Here is a 15,917-nt window from a genome sequence, read left to right on the forward strand (position 1 = left end):
ATGTATTAATGATGTACGTATTGCGTAATGACCTCAAAATGTCCAAGATGACCTTGAACGTCGCTTAGGATTTTTTTTTTTTTATATATATATATATATATATATATATATATATTTAGGCACCGAATACTGACGAAAAAATATCACTACGGACGAAAATGCTTTGGTGAATATTCAAAATGCTTTTCAGGTGACTCTTAAGTTTTTTTTACTGAAGTCAAATTTGATGTACGTCGCCTTCTATCGAACAGGTAAGCAAACATCTTAGGCCTACTCTTATGACCTTCAATTTCCTCATCATGCACACAAGTAAGTGAAACTTTGTAACAAATACACAGTAAATGTTTTAATTGTGCGTTTACTGAAGTTTTTAATCTCGCTCGTGGAAAGAGAAATCTATTTAATTGCATGTTTGTAAAGCGATTGATGTGAACGTATGTGTAATTCTCCTCCACTGCTGTGGTGTCGCTCTAGTATTAATACCTGCCAGTTAAACAGTAAACAGGAAGTAGTTCGGTGACTCGGTGCATAGATGTGACGCTACCTGATACAATTTGCACATATATCGGTCAAGCAGCAAAAGTACTTTTCACCACAGTATTACACGAACAATCTGCTCATGCAATGAAAGTAATTTGCTGTTAATGATTCATGTAAGACTATTTTCACGTGGTTAAACGAGATCAAGTTAAAGTAAAATTACTTTTCCTTCGACGTGGATCACGTGACAGGCGATCGATTTCCTAATATTCTTTCGAAAAACAACACAAATGTCCTGCTTGGACCCATTATGTGTTTGCGCTATTCTTGAACATTTGTCATTGGCTTAGTTGATTGTCAAAGAACAACAAAATAATGCCATTAAAAGGAATATGTTTACTGGTGCTTCTCCATTGGACCATCATGGGTCACATGACTTGTAGTACCCATCAATACTCAGTATTTATTTGGTTGTATAGGCTGCAAAACTGCACACCTATCCATTTCACTTACAATGTATGTTGTTGTTTCTTGTCGTGTAAATTTGTGTTGTTGTCGTTGCTTGGTGACGTTTATCACCCTCACTTTAGATTGTAGTGCCGGGATTTAAGTAGTCCCCGTCTGCCAGTTTGGGGTTATCGCTTCTCGGCCTTTTGGCTAAGATCAAGTGTAGTATCTGTTCTTATCAGTTTAATATCTGATACGTCCCCTATCCGGGGACCATATATTAAATTGATTTTTGGAACAGGGAGATGGAATAGGGGCTTGCTCCGTCCACTCCACGCATCGACCTGGTATTGCAGTACCTCCAGGAACGGTGCACCCCCTCTAATTGTAAATACAAAAGTCCTGAAGTATAACTTGACGTATTAAGTGTCAGCATTTAGTTGGGTGAGACTATTCATTATCTCAGAAGGAAATAATTTTTGAGGATCTTTAATTGTTTTTCTTGCCATTAATTACATCAAAAATATCCATGTAGTATACATTCTCAGTGGAAAAGTCTGAGATTTTATTGAATACTAAATCATACTTTGAGAAAAAAAAATCTCATTTGAAAAAGATCTGAATGAAAATAATTAAGTATACAATGCATGGTGTTTGTATGAGTAACGAGTCCCAAATGTTTCTATCCTGGTGGTTGATCAAAACACGTACAGTAATGCTCTTGCACCACTAGATGGCAGCAGCAAATAGAAAAGAAGCAATGCATGCTGGGAACTATTTTGCAGATTGTTTTAAAACTTAATTTATAATGGTTTGATTACTGTAATGACTAAATGTACTATGTTCTACGAATGCTGTTCTATCCACTGAGTGTGTTCACACGTTTGTACCAAATAAGACCGTGACTGAAGATGGTGTGTGCGGTATAGACATCGGCCCGGCGACCGTGTACAACTCATACTTACCTGGCAGGGGAGATACCATGATCAAGAAGGTGGTTCACCCAGGGTGAGGCTCAGCCATTGCACTCCGGTTGTGCTGACCCCTGCGAATTCCCCAAATGTGGGAATCTCGACTGCATAATTTCTGGTAGTGGGGGACTGCGTTCGCGCTCTCCCCTGATCAGACTGTCTAAATTAAATCGTCATCTGACCCGAGGCCCCATTTCCAACCCTTCTGCTGAGTGCCAAGCAGAGCAGGAAATGAGTTCCATTTTTAAGGTCTTAGGCTTGACCCGGCCGGGGTTTGAACCCACAACCTCCCAGTCTCAGGGCGGACACTCTACCACTCGGCCACTGAGCTGGTGTTTGTAAATCCCGCTAAACAGACTCACTACCATCTAGTAGCAAATCCCCCCCCAGCCCCCACCCCCCCCCAGCTCTTCCTATCTTTGCTCGATTAGTTTGGGCTGAGGGCGACGTGCCGAGTCCAGAAAGAGCGATCACACCGTAACGTCCCTTGTAGCCCTTTTTGTTTCGTTTACTGATTTATCAAGTACAATTCTAAAAAAATAAGTCACATGGACCACCTTTCTTCTTTCGGGAGTAAGTTCTATTGTTATACGAGGCATGTTGAGCCGCCGTGCAATCGTTCCGTTGGACAACAATTGCGTTAGCATTGTTTTGCTAACGCTAGCGTATACGGCGATATAGGCAACGACTGAATTTGTTCGATTTGACGGAGCTATGAACGAAGACATTGTGTCGCTAAAATTGATCGTTCTTTTTTAAATGATACAGTAGAATTCAAGGCTCCCTGTTGGGTAGCGCGATCATAGCTCGCTATTTGCTCTGCTGTATTAAAAAACGGGGCTTTTAGCCGTTGGATTGTTTTGGGAGAGCTGCAAAAATATGCTAGCCGTACTTGCCTCGTGGCCTGTGATTAAATACGACAGACAAAAGCGCCAATTTTGAAAATGTTAGTGCTCTATAATCCAGATTAAGAAAAACTGGACAGCACCGACCTTGGGCTGTAATTTGCCAAGTTTTGATGCCAATTATGTTGTTCATGTAACCCTCAGACGACCCCCTTGATAAGCCACCATGCAGAGGCTGCTCGTCTCACCTCACCGAGCCTTACATCAAGTGTGCAGAATGTGGACCTTCACCGTTCCTCCTCTGCCTCCAGGTGACAATATGTCTACTCCAGGTAAAGACGCTCCTCTTGATGCCGAATAACCTCTCTTTCTATTTTTTCCAGTGTTTCACCAAAGGCTTTGAATACAAGAAACATCAGAGTGACCACAAGTATGAAATCATGGTAAATTTGGAGTGGCCGTCAGGGACATCATACATCTAACACACAACACTGAGATGCTCTTTGACACACCTGACTAAAATGCTCTCGCCACATTACTGAGACACTCACACAAAGTACAGAGAACCTTTAGCATACCTCACTGTTTGAAAATGATTTTTCCTCACACACTTGAAGCTGAAACCATCACATGCAAACTACTGAAGTAATTGGAGAGAAAAAAAGTCTATCAAAACTGCAGATGCTCCTCTCACCAGTTACGAATGTCAGCCCTAAACTCAAAATAATCTACAAAGTCAATTTGAGCAATCTTCCTTTGGTCTTGTTTATTCAGACGTCAGACTTCCCCGTTCTGGAGCCCGGCTGGACGGCGCAGGAGGAGATGGCTCTGCTCGAGGCTGTGATGGATTGCGGCTTCGGCAACTGGTCAGTCAAGTATTGAGAATTATTCACTTTTTTTTTTATAGACCAACATCAGTGGCCTTTTCACGCTTAAGCACTCACACATACAGAGAACCGACACCACGTGGACTTCTCTCTGACTGTTCTATAACTCAATTATTTAAACACAGAGATCAATAAATCCAGTTGAACTCGTTTTGGGATGTTACTAAACCTGTTCCAAAATGTCGGCTCATTGTTTTTGTGCTCTTACTCGCCAGGCAGGACGTGGCCTACCAGATGCGCAGCAAAAGCAAGGAGGAGTGCGAGAGTCACTACATGAAGAACTTTATCAACAATCCTCTCTTCTCCTCCACCCTGCTCAGCCTGCGCAAGACCAAAGATGCTCGCTTCGCCGACGGCGCCATTCCCTTTAAACGTCAGTGACGCCGCATCAATGCTGTTTTCTAATAAATAAGAATAATATTTAATGTTACAGCGACCGAAGAACCACCTCGGCCAACGTTTGACTCGGTGCTCTCCAGGGACATGGCGGGGTACATGCCGGCCCGCGCTGACTTCATGGAGGTGAGCGATTGAATTTGAGGCTTGTTTTGCTCCCGATGGACTCTGAATGAAGTCCACTCGATGGAGTGACTCATACTAGCAGGCATTGACTCATCCTAACTTTTACCCTCTCACTCTGACATTGTTGTCAAATATGTGCATGGAAATCCAGATGACTAAGCAGCCGCAAAATAATAATTATGATCTTTTTGTCCGTCCGGCCACGCAGGAATTTGACAACTACGCCGAATGGGATCTGAAAGACATCGACTTTGTGGACGACGACTCCGACGTTCTGCGTGGTGGGTGGCGCTTGCCGACCGACGCTCAAGCCCGCACGACATTGTGCGACGATTATTTTCTGTTTGGTGTGTTGCAGCACTCAAACTGGCCGTGGTGGATATTTACCATTCCAGATTAAAGGAGCGACAACGCAGGAAGAAGTAAGTTGTAATAATGCCAGTTCCTCCCTAGGTGGCATCATTAGCCGCTTAACAGCACTGCTGCTTTCCGTCGAGTCGATTATTTTCACGACATGCTAAAATCAGACTGAATTGTGTATTTTTCTGTCTTCGTTTTCCCAGGATCATTCGCGATCACGGACTCATCAACATGCGCAAATTCCAGAGTGAGTTGCCCTTTGACATGCGCGCTCTCACCGTCGCCATGGCTACGCGCTAACATCGGCAGCGCAAATGGGTTTGAAGGAGGTTGAAGTTGCGCGCGTATGATTTATTCATATCAGCTCCCCGCATCGCGTCACTGCGCATCACTCGCGGCCCTCCACTGACAAAAGACAAGCTTGCCGTCAAGCTGCCCAACGGTTGTCATGGAGACTGTCGGAAATCGTGCGCACGCTCAGGTGTCTGCGTGTGAGAGGCACACACTCTCTCTAAGCGCCCCCCTCAGCTTCGAGACACAACAAGCCCCGAGGCGGCCAATGCAGCACGCATTATTGCAACAACAGGTGCAAACATGTCGGAGCTGACGTACTGTGATTATAAAAAGTCTGCACACCCTGTTCAAATATTAGGATAAATAACTAAATAACAGTGATAATGTTGTTACACAAGTGTACACACCCTCTCGGAAATAGGACGTGGATCAGAATTCACTGCTCATATTGAAATGCAAGTCACCTGCGAGTTTAAACGGTGGCTGATGATTGTTGCCTTCATTTCTGAGCAAGTGACAACATTTGTGTCGTCTCACTTTGGTTCCTCACAGTGCTGGAGCACTGCTACCCAAAGGAGGTCCAGGAGCTCTACGACATCATGAGGCGATTCGCCAGAGTCACAGGACCCGTCGAGCATGACAAATTCATCGAGAGTCACGCCTGTCAGTATCTGACCAAACATCACTCTTTTGTGTTTTATTCACGCAAAACCTTTCAGTCCAGAATTTTTTTTTCTGTGCGCTTCTCTCATTTCCCAAAAAATTCAAGCTGCAACCAGTGATTAATTGAATAATTCCTCATTTTGTTGTCAATGTTTTTTTTTATGTATATTAGTTTTTTTTTTTTTTGTTTTTTTTGTAGTGGAGTTTGAGCTGCGGCGGGAGATCCGTAGGCTGCAGGAGTACCGCAAGGCCGGGATCAAGTCCTTCTGCAGTGAGTCGCAGCCCAAACGCAGCAGGGCTGTTTGGCAACAGCTCACGTTGAGCGATGGTGCTTGTGCGTTGCCCAGGTGCCAAAGTGTACGAGCGCGTGAAGCGAATGCGTGAGGACGAGCGTCGCAAGAGGACCATGCTGTGTGACATGCTGCAATACATCCAGGACGGACGAGCGTGCCAGCAGTGGCTCAGCAAGCAAGCCGCCATGTAAGACAAAGACAATGTGTGTGTCCACCAGCAGATTCCATTTGGTATTTTTAGCCTTCAAAACAAGCCTTGTTCATTTTCCCCATCACAGTTTTTTTTTTCCTTTGTGTTTGAGCCAATCTACCGTGACTGCACGTGTGTGCGTGTTTATTAATAGTGTGACTTTTAATCTCCCGCCTGCAGAGATGCTGGCATCACACCGGCTGTCACCACAATCACAACATCGGGTAGGCGTTATTTGGAGTTGTTGATGTCTATTGTGTTGAATGTCGCCAAGAACTGTCGAGGGGGAGCGGTCGGGCGGATTATAAAACCTGCGCGACCAAGCGTGTTGTGTTGCAGTCTCACTGTTGTGTTGTGCCTGTCTCCATAGCAACAGGCAGAAGGAGCGCGCCTCCCCTCAACCTGACCGGGCTGCCCGGTACCGAGAAGCTCAACGAGCGTGAGAAAGAGGTATTTGAAGCCTTGCTTCAAACCAAGGTGCCATCAGATGGTGTGAATGTGTGACACATGTTGTTGTTTTGCGCGTAGTTGTGCCAGGTTGTGCGCCTGGTGCCCGGCGCATATTTGGAGTACAAGCAGGCCTTGCTAAACGAATGTCGGCGTCAGGGCGGCCTGCGTCTGGCTCAGGCGCGAGCGCTCATCAAGATCGACGTCAACAAGACACGCAAGATCTACGACTTCCTCATCAAGGAGGGAAGCATCACCAAGGCCTAGCGCCGATGCGCCACCGCCGCCTTGTCTTACTTTGTGAGACGAGGTCACCACAACATATTTGTTACAATGAGTGTCATTTCGACCGACGGACTTCAACTCGGCCACACGGCAAAAGCTCTCAAATCACAATTATAAACATTCCAGTTGCTGAGACATTACTGGGAAATTTACAGAAAATGTTCCAAACTGGAAGCTTTCCGTACATATGAATGGGAATAAACCAGGAATTTAAAAAATTGGACATCGGCTCTTAATTCGGGGCAGAAATGTTTGGGAAATTTACATAAAATTTGTGGTAAAATATTTACATGGGAACTAAGAGGGGATTTTCCTGCATTTGGTGAAATTGTCAATGTGTCATATTTTATATTTGAAATTACCCAATACCCTGCAGGTGTCTATCTCCTTTTTATAAAAAAAAAAAAAAAAAATCATCTACTTTACTGCTGTTGTCTCCCTTTCGATCTTGCCTGCACTTCATCCTTGTCGCCGTGGCAGCCCTGCACAAACACATGGCATTTTGGCACTCCAGATTGATGCTTGAGCTGGAGTCAACCCCCCACCCCTTTTTTTTTGTCAGTGGCCATCTTTTTCTATCGCATAAACAACATTCTTGTCACTGTGTTTGTATGTGTCAACTGTTATGTAACTACAGTGGTACCTCAAACGTAATCTTTTATTTGTAACACAAATTTTATAATTTATCCGTGAAGAAATATTTTAATATAATAAATTATTTAAAGACCCAAACGGAATTTAATTTGTGCTTGGCTGAGGTCAAAGTGCTCAATTTTGAAAGCGGGTGTGGCACTTTTCACTTTCCGTGAAGCATTGACCATGATTTTTCCCTAATGCAGTGGCCTGTGATTAGGTACACCTGAAAATGGCGGTGTACCTAATGGAGTGTCCGAATGACGTCACAGATCAAACAGCCAATTAGGAGGTGAGTGCGGGTGTGGCACTTTTCTCTTTCACTTAAGCTTTATCCCTAATAAAGTGGCCTGTGATTAGGTACACCTCATGGACACTTCAATAGGTACACTACACGAGGTAAAAATAAAATGAATAATTAGAGCTAGGGTTAAGGTTAGAGCTAGGGTTAGTTCTAACCCTAGCTAGGGTTAGAGCTAGGGTTAGGGTTAAGGTTTGGGTTGGAGCTAGGGTTACGGTTGGAGCTAGTGTTAGGGTTAGAGCTAGGGTTAGCCCTAACCCTAATTAAGGCTAGGGTTAGAGCTAGCGTTAGAGCTAGGCGTAGAGCTAGGGTTAGAGCTAGGGTTAGAGCTAGGGTTAGAACTAGGGTTACAGCTAGGCGTAGTGCTAGGATTAGAGCTAGGTTTAGAGCTAGGGTTAGAGCTAGAGCTAGGGTTAGAGCTAGGGTTAGAGCTAGGGTTAGAGCTAGAGCTAGGGTTAGGGATAGAGCTAGGGTTAGAGCTAGGGCTAGAACTAGGGTTAGAGCTAGAGCTAGGGTTAGAGCTAGGGTTAGAGCTAGGGTTAGAGCTAGGGTTAGGGCTAGGGTTAGAGCTATAGCTAGGGTTATAGCTAGGGTTAGGGCTAGGGTTAAGGTTTGGGTTGGAGCTAGGGTTACGGTTGGAGCTAGGGTTAGAGCTAGGGTTAGCTCTAACCCTAACCCTAGCCCTAGCTAGGGTTAGAGCTAGGGTTAGGGTTAGAGCTAGGCGTAGAACTAGGGTTAGGGTTAGAGCTAGGGTTAGAGCTAGGTTTAGAGCTAGGGTTAGAGCTAGGGTTAGAGCTAGGTGTAGAGCTAGGGTTAGAGCTAGAGCTAGGGTTAGAGCTAGGGTTAGGGATAGAGCTAGGGCTAGGGATAGAGCTAGGGCTAGGGATAGAGCTAGGGCCAGGGTTAGAGCTAGAGCTAGGGTTAGAGCTAGGGCTAGAACTAGGGTTAGAGCTAGAGCTAGGGTTAGAGCTATAGCTAGGGTTAGGGTTAGAGCTAGGGTTAGGGCTAGGGTTAAGGTTTGGGTTGGCGCTAGGGTTACGGTTGGAGCTAGGGTTAGGGTTAGAGCTAGGGTTAGGGTTAGAGCTAGGCGTAGAACTAGGGTTAGGGTTAGAGCTAGGGTTAGAGCTAGGGTTAGAGCTAGGGTTAGAGCTAGGGTTAGCTCTAACCCTAGCCCTAGCTAGGGTTAGAGCTAGGGTTAGGGCTAGGGTTAGAGCTATAGCTAGGTTTAGGGTTAGAGCTAGGGTTAGGGCTAGGGTTAAGGTTTGGGTTGGAGCTAGGGTTACGGTTGGAGCTAGGGTTAGAGCTAGGGTTAGGGCTAGGGTTAAGGTTTGGGTTGGAGCTAGGGTTACAGTTGGAGCTAGGGTTAGGGTTAGAGCTAGGGTTAGCTCTAACCCTAACCCTAGCCCTAGCTAGGGTTAGAGCTAGGGTTAGGGTTAGAGCTAGGCGTAGAACTAGGGTTAGGGTTAGGGTTAGGGTTAGGGTTAGAGCTAGGTTTAGAGCTAGGGTTAGAGCTAGGGTTAGAGCTAGGTGTAGAGCTAGGGTTAGAGCTAGAGCTAGGGTTAGGGTTAGAGCTAGGGTTAGGGATAGAGCTAGGGCTAGGGATAGAGCTAGGGCCAGGGTTAGAGCTAGAGCTAGGGTTAGAGCTAGGGCTAGAACTAGGGTTAGAGCTAGAGCTAGGGTTAGAGCTAGGGTTAGGGCTAGAGCTATAGCTAGGGTTAGAGCTAGGGTTAGGGCTAGGGTTAAGGTTTGGGTTGGAGCTAGGGTTACTGTTGGAGCTAGGGTTAGGGTTAGAGCTAGGGTTAGCTCTAACCCTAACCCTAGCTAGGGTTAGAGCTAGGGTTAGGGTTAGAGGTAGGCGTAGAACTAGGGTTAGGGTTAGAGCTAGGGATAGAGCTAGGTTTAGAGCTAGGGTTAGAGCTAGGTGTAGAGCTAGGGTTAGAGCTAGAGCTAGGGTTAGGGTTAGAGCTAGGGTTAGGGATAGAGCTAGGGCTAGGGATAGAGCTAGGGCCAGGGTTAGAGCTAGAGCTAGGGTTAGAGCTAGGGCTAGAACTAGGGTTAGAGCTAGAGCTAGGGTTAGAGCTAGGGTTAGGGTTAGAGCTAGGGTTAGAGCTAGGGTTAGGGCTAGGGTTAGAGCTATAGCTAGGGTTAGGGTTAGAGCTAGGGTTAGGGCTAGGGTTAAGGTTTGGGTTGGCGCTAGGGTTACGGTTGGAGCTAGGGTTAGGGTTAGAGCTAGGGTTAGGGTTAGAGCTAGGCGTAGAACTAGGGTTAGGGTTAGAGCTAGGGTTAGAGCTAGGGTTAGAGCTAGGTTTAGAGCTAGGGTTAGCTCTAACCCTAACCCTAACCCTAGCCCTAGCTAGGGTTAGAGCTAGGGTTAGGGCTAGGGTTAGAGCTATAGCTAGGGTTAGGGTTAGAGCTAGGGTTAGGGCTAGGGTTAAGGTTTGGGTTGGAGCTAGGGTTACGGTTGGAGCTAGGGTTAGGGTTAGAGCTAGGGTTAGGGCTAGGGTTAAGGTTTGGGTTGGAGCTAGGGTTACAGTTGGAGCTAGGGTTAGGGTTAGAGCTAGGGTTAGCTCTAACCCTAGCCCTAGCTAGGGTTAGGGTTAGAGCTAGGCGTAGAACTAGGGTTAGGGTTAGGGTTAGGGTTAGGGTTAGGGTTAGGGTTAGGGTTAGGGTTAGAGCTAGGTTTAGAGCTAGGGTTAGAGCTAGGGTTAGAGCTAGGTGTAGAGCTAGGGTTAGAGCTAGAGCTAGGGTTAGGGTTAGAGCTAGGGTTAGGGATAGAGCTAGGGCTAGGGATAGAGCTAGGGCCAGGGTTAGAGCTAGAGCTAGGGTTAGAGCTAGGGCTAGAACTAGGGTTAGGGTTAGGGTTAGGGTTAGGGTTAGGGTTAGGGCTAGGGTTAGAGCTATAGCTAGGGTTAGGGTTAGAGCTAGGGTTAGGGCTAGGGTTAAGGTTTGGGTTGGCGCTAGGGTTACGGTTGGAGCTAGGGTTAGGGTTAGAGCTAGGGTTAGGGTTAGAGCTAGGCGTAGAACTAGGGTTAGGGTTAGGGTTAGGGTTAGGGTTAGGGTTAGAGCTAGGGTTAGGGTTAGAGCTATAGCTAGGGTTAGAGCTAGGGTTAGGGCTAGGGTTAAGGTTTGGGTTGGAGCTAGGGTTACTGTTGGAGCTAGGGTTAGGGCTAGGGTTAGCTCTAACCCTAACCCTAGCTAGGGTTAGAGCTAGGGTTAGGGTTAGAGGTAGGCGTAGAACTAGGGTTAGAGCTAGGGATAGAGCTAGGTTTAGAGCTAGGGTTAGAGCTAGGTGTAGAGCTAGGGTTAGAGCTAGAGCTAGGGTTAGGGTTAGAGCTAGGGTTAGGGATAGAGCTAGGGCCAGGGTTAGAGCTAGAGCTAGGGTTAGAGCTAGGGCTAGAACTAGGGTTAGAGCTAGAGCTAGGGTTAGAGCTAGGGTTAGGGTTAGAGCTAGGGTTAGAGCTAGGGTTAGGGCTAGGGTTAGAGCTATAGCTAGGGTTAGGGTTAGAGCTAGGGTTAGGGCTAGGGTTAAGGTTTGGGTTGGCGCTAGGGTTACGGTTGGAGCTAGGGTTAGGGTTAGAGCTAGGGTTAGGGTTAGAGCTAGGCGTAGAACTAGGGTTAGGGTTAGAGCTAGGGTTAGAGCTAGGGTTAGAGCTAGGTTTAGAGCTAGGGTTAGCTCTAACCCTAACCCTAGCCCTAGCTAGGGTTAGCTCTAACCCTAACCCTAGCCCTAGCTAGGGTTAGGGTTAGGGTTAGGGTTAGGGTTAGGGTTAGGGTTAGGGCTAGGGTTAGAGCTATAGCTAGGGTTAGGGTTAGAGCTAGGGTTAGGGCTAGGGTTAAGGTTTGGGTTGGCGCTAGGGTTACGGTTGGAGCTAGGGTTAGGGTTAGAGCTAGGGTTAGGGTTAGAGCTAGGCGTAGAACTAGGGTTAGGGTTAGGGTTAGGGTTAGAGCTAGGGTTAGGGTTAGAGCTATAGCTAGGGTTAGAGCTAGGGTTAGGGCTAGGGTTAAGGTTTGGGTTGGAGCTAGGGTTACTGTTGGAGCTAGGGTTAGGGCTAGGGTTAGCTCTAACCCTAACCCTAGCTAGGGTTAGAGCTAGGGTTAGGGTTAGAGGTAGGCGTAGAACTAGGGTTAGGGTTAGAGCTAGGGATAGAGCTAGGTTTAGAGCTAGGGTTAGAGCTAGGTGTAGAGCTAGGGTTAGAGCTAGAGCTAGGGTTAGGGTTAGAGCTAGGGTTAGGGATAGAGCTAGGGCCAGGGTTAGAGCTAGAGCTAGGGTTAGAGCTAGGGCTAGAACTAGGGTTAGAGCTAGAGCTAGGGTTAGAGCTAGGGTTAGGGTTAGAGCTAGGGTTAGAGCTAGGGTTAGGGCTAGGGTTAGAGCTATAGCTAGGGTTAGGGTTAGAGCTAGGGTTAGGGCTAGGGTTAAGGTTTGGGTTGGAGCTAGGGTTACGGTTGGAGCTAGGGTTAGGGTTAGAGCTAGGGTTAGCTCTAACCCTAACCCTAGCCCTAGCTAGGGTTAGAGCTAGGGTTAGGGTTAGAGCTAGGCGTAGAACTAGGGTTAGGGTTAGGGTTAGGGTTAGGGTTAGGGTTAGGGTTAGAGCTAGGTTTAGAGCTAGGGTTAGAGCTAGGGTTAGAGCTAGGTGTAGAGCTAGGGTTAGAGCTAGAGCTAGGGTTAGGGTTAGAGCTAGGGTTAGGGATAGAGCTAGGGCTAGGGATAGAGCTAGGGCCAGGGTTAGAGCTAGAGCTAGGGTTAGAGCTAGGGCTAGAACTAGGGTTAGAGCTAGAGCTAGGGTTAGAGCTAGGGTTAGGGTTAGAGCTATAGCTAGGGTTAGAGCTAGGGTTAGGGCTAGGGTTAAGGTTTGGGTTGGAGCTAGGGTTACTGTTGGAGCTAGGGTTAGGGTTAGAGCTAGGGTTAGCTCTAACCCTAACCCTAGCTAGGGTTAGAGCTAGGGTTAGGGTTAGAGGTAGGCGTAGAACTAGGGTTAGGGTTAGAGCTAGGGATAGAGCTAGGTTTAGAGCTAGGGTTAGAGCTAGGTGTAGAGCTAGGGTTAGAGCTAGAGCTAGGGTTAGGGTTAGAGCTAGGGTTAGGGATAGAGCTAGGGCTAGGGATAGAGCTAGGGCCAGGGTTAGAGCTAGAGCTAGGGTTAGAGCTAGGGCTAGAACTAGGGTTAGAGCTAGAGCTAGGGTTAGAGCTAGGGCTAGAACTAGGGTTAGAGCTAGAGCTAGGGTTAGAGCTAGGGTTAGGGTTAGAGCTAGGGTTAGAGCTAGGGTTAGGGCTAGGGTTAGAGCTATAGCTAGGGTTAGGGTTAGAGCTAGGGTTAGGGCTAGGGTTAAGGTTTGGGTTGGCGCTAGGGTTACGGTTGGAGCTAGGGTTAGGGTTAGAGCTAGGGTTAGGGTTAGAGCTAGGCGTAGAACTAGGGTTAGGGTTAGAGCTAGGGTTAGAGCTAGGGTTAGAGCTAGGTTTAGAGCTAGGGTTAGCTCTAACCCTAGCCCTAGCTAGGGTTAGAGCTAGGGTTAGGGCTAGGGTTAGAGCTATAGCTAGGGTTAGGGTTAGAGCTAGGGTTAGGGCTAGGGTTAAGGTTTGGGTTGGAGCTAGGGTTACGGTTGGAGCTAGGGTTAGGGTTAGAGCTAGGCGTAGAACTAGGGTTAGGGTTAGAGCTAGGTTTAGAGCTAGGGTTAGGGTTAGAGCTAGGTTTAGAGCTAGGGTTAGCTCTAACCCTAACCCTAGCTAGGGTTAAGGTTTGGGTTGGAGCTAGGGTTACGGTTGGAGCTAGGGTTAGCTAACCCTAACCCTAACCCTAATCCTAACCCTAACCCTAATCCTAGCCCTAGCCCTAACCCTAGCTCTAGCTCTAACCCTAGCTCTAACCCTAGCTCTAACCCTAGCTCTAGTTCTAAACCTATCCCTAAGCTTTAGGGAGGTGTATGGTTATATGGGGCAGCACACGAGCAAAAGGCGCTCACTCTCGTTCACTGCAGAAACTCGTTCTTTTGAACGAATCGTTCACTCACGAGCCAACACTAGAGCAGAGCGAGTCGAAGGTGGATGGCGCGTGTGGCGTGCACGCCTTTGCCTTTGCGTGGACTTTGTCGTCATGTTGGCGTGTCGTGCACTTCACGTGGACCTCCTCCCCCTCCTCCCATCACCTCTCTCCGACTCCCTCCCACTCCTTCCCTCGGCGTGATTTAGCGGACTGAGTAGACGCTGGGTGCCGAACACGGCGCACTGATGCGGGCTTTGCGTTGAAGAGGAAACCGTCACGATCATCACCTTCCTTTTCCTTCATTTGTGGTAGGTGGCGGATTTACATTTATCCAGCAACACTTATTATTTCATATCAAACGTTTTGTCAGTTTGTTGATGCATGTTTATGTCTATAAATGCATACGGCAAAAAAAAAATATATATATATATTGCTTTTCTACATAAATAACAAGGAAGCGGCCTGCTTCCATATTGATGCTTCACACCGTTAAGCCTTGGGGGAGGTATGCACTCCACCCACTTCCATTTTAGTTCTTTTGCAGCCCACAGTGTCAATCAAGCTAAAACAATCATTCCTAAAGTTCCAAGAAGTGCTTTGCTCTACTTTTTCATGTCATCGCTTGCTGGCTCGAGTTTCCCAGTTTGTATGACCTGGCGAACCAGAACCTGAGGGAATTTTTACAGGCACGCATGGACATGCACTCTCACACATGCTTCTCGAAAGAGGCGAGTGACACGGGAAGGAAGGTGCTTGATGCTCATTGGTTTGATTGACAGTGGATTGCCGAAGATTACAGAGTCGGTTGCCACGGCAACATCTGCATCGTTCTGTCTCGGTGCACTTTTCATGTAGCGACCAATTAGTCAGGATTACAAGGAGAACATCTCAAAGATTCTGAGTCGTAACTGTCTCGCTTTTGTTGTCTTCCAGGAGTCATTTTTCTCTACAATGACTACCCGCTCCTGAGGGACTTTTCCTATTTGACTTCTCGTCATCTTTGTCCATGGGTTCCCGCAGTCAAGGCTACTTTCCGCCCCACCACCATCACCATCGTAGCTCCTCCTTGGCGCCTCTGCCGACAGCGGTGGCGCCAGTGCCGCGGCTGCTGCCTGAAGGCGGCATGGCCCAGATCACACCAGGCCTGTTCCTGAGCCGAGGCAACGTGGCATCCAACCGCGGTCTGCTCCTGTCTAAGGGCATCACGTGCGTGGTCAACGCCACGCTGGAGCTACCCAACTTCAACTGGCCGCACGTGGAGTACGTGAAGGTGCCGCTGGCTGACGCGCCCCACTCGCCCATCTCGCTCTACTTTGACGGCGTGGCAGACAAGATCCACAGCGTGGGCCGCAAGCGGGGTGCCGTCTTGGTGCACTGCGCGGCTGGCGTCAGCCGCTCTGCCTCGCTGTGCCTGGCCTACCTTATGAAGTACCACCGCGTGTCGCTGGCTGACGCCCACGCCTGGGTCAAGGCCCGCCGTCCCGTCATCCGGCCGAACGGTGGATTCTGGCACCAGCTAATCGAGTACGAGCGCAAGCTCTTCGGAAGGAACTCGGTCAAGATGGTGCAGACGCCCTACGGGGTCATCCCTGACGTCTACCAGCGGGACCGCCGCAGTCTAGTGCCCTACTGGGGACTGTGAAAAAAAAATCCTAGGAGGTTTTTCAATGAACTCTAGACTGGACCAGGACAAGGGTGTGGTCGGTCTCCTAATGTTGACTGTGCTTGTCATGATGTCACGTGTACGGTAGCAATTTTTTGAGAGCATCGTAGAGCCCCCTGAGTTTGATTCGTTCCGTGTATCTTGATTTACTTGTGACCGCTCAAAATAAAGCAACAGCCAAGGTCATGAAAAAAAAATTACTCAAATTGCAAATTGTCTGCACCTCTAATAACCTTTTAAAATAGTCAAAAAGTCTATTTTTTTTACTGGTTTCTGATTTGAAAAACAAGTCTATTAATTTGTTGAGCACATGTGATACATTTACAGTATATGGCCCAAAGAAGAAAAACCATAACGATGATGGAGCTTGCTACAAAAATTATTTTGACATCAATGGACTGTCAGTGGCAATGTTTGTGTTTGAATTTGGAAAAAGAAAGAATAAAGACTTCTTCGCAACACGACTACAACTTATATTCATGTTAAGCTTTTAAATGTCGGGCGAGATTGTACAGTTTATAGGACCCACAAATGGTGGAAAACGTTTTGAAATGATTTCTCGTTACCACCATCAGAAAAAAAAGGACAGCCTGACTGTACTAGAATGCATGAAGGGGGGGAAAAAAAATTGCCAGATGTGCAAAGGTTCACAGTAAAAAAA

General features: G+C 47.3%; 2 protein-coding genes and 2 non-coding genes across 5 annotated transcripts; all 4 read left to right on the forward strand.

Moving 5' to 3' along the window:
- The first annotated feature begins 138 nt into the window (after positions 1 to 138).
- tada2a (transcriptional adaptor 2A) lies at positions 139 to 7,075 on the forward strand. 2 transcript variants are annotated; one of them, XM_037268128.1, is made up of 15 exons: positions 139 to 251; positions 2,948 to 3,054; positions 3,127 to 3,186; positions 3,518 to 3,609; positions 3,846 to 4,003; positions 4,064 to 4,152; positions 4,361 to 4,433; positions 4,511 to 4,574; positions 4,716 to 4,759; positions 5,359 to 5,469; positions 5,669 to 5,740; positions 5,817 to 5,949; positions 6,133 to 6,176; positions 6,323 to 6,402; positions 6,481 to 7,075. In XM_037268128.1, the coding sequence occupies exons 1-15, from the start codon at positions 227 to 229 to the stop codon at positions 6,664 to 6,666; spliced, it is 1,338 nt and encodes a 445-aa protein (XP_037124023.1). In that variant the 5' UTR covers positions 139 to 226; the 3' UTR covers positions 6,667 to 7,075. The 2 variants fall into 2 exon arrangements, with proteins under 2 accessions (XP_037124023.1, XP_037124022.1); XM_037268127.1 differs by lacking the exon at positions 139 to 251 and adding an exon at positions 2,310 to 2,471.
- On the forward strand, positions 1,118 to 1,308 carry LOC119133141. Its single transcript, XR_005100071.1, has one exon. It is a non-coding gene; the product is annotated as a U2 spliceosomal RNA (small nuclear RNA).
- On the forward strand, positions 1,885 to 2,048 carry LOC119133128. Its single transcript, XR_005100061.1, has one exon. It is a non-coding gene; the product is annotated as a U1 spliceosomal RNA (small nuclear RNA).
- A 6,519-nt stretch (positions 7,076 to 13,594) lies between the features above and the next one.
- On the forward strand, positions 13,595 to 15,720 carry dusp14 (dual specificity phosphatase 14). The gene is made up of 2 exons (XM_037268160.1): positions 13,595 to 13,901; positions 14,527 to 15,720. The coding sequence occupies exon 2, from the start codon at positions 14,600 to 14,602 to the stop codon at positions 15,233 to 15,235; it is 636 nt and encodes a 211-aa protein (XP_037124055.1). The 5' UTR covers positions 13,595 to 13,901; positions 14,527 to 14,599; the 3' UTR covers positions 15,236 to 15,720.
- Positions 15,721 to 15,917: the final 197 nt, after the last annotated feature.

The sequence above is a fragment of the Syngnathus acus genome, chromosome 13 (genome assembly GCF_901709675.1).
Source record: "Syngnathus acus chromosome 13, fSynAcu1.2, whole genome shotgun sequence".
NCBI lineage: Eukaryota > Metazoa > Chordata > Actinopteri > Syngnathiformes > Syngnathidae > Syngnathus > Syngnathus acus.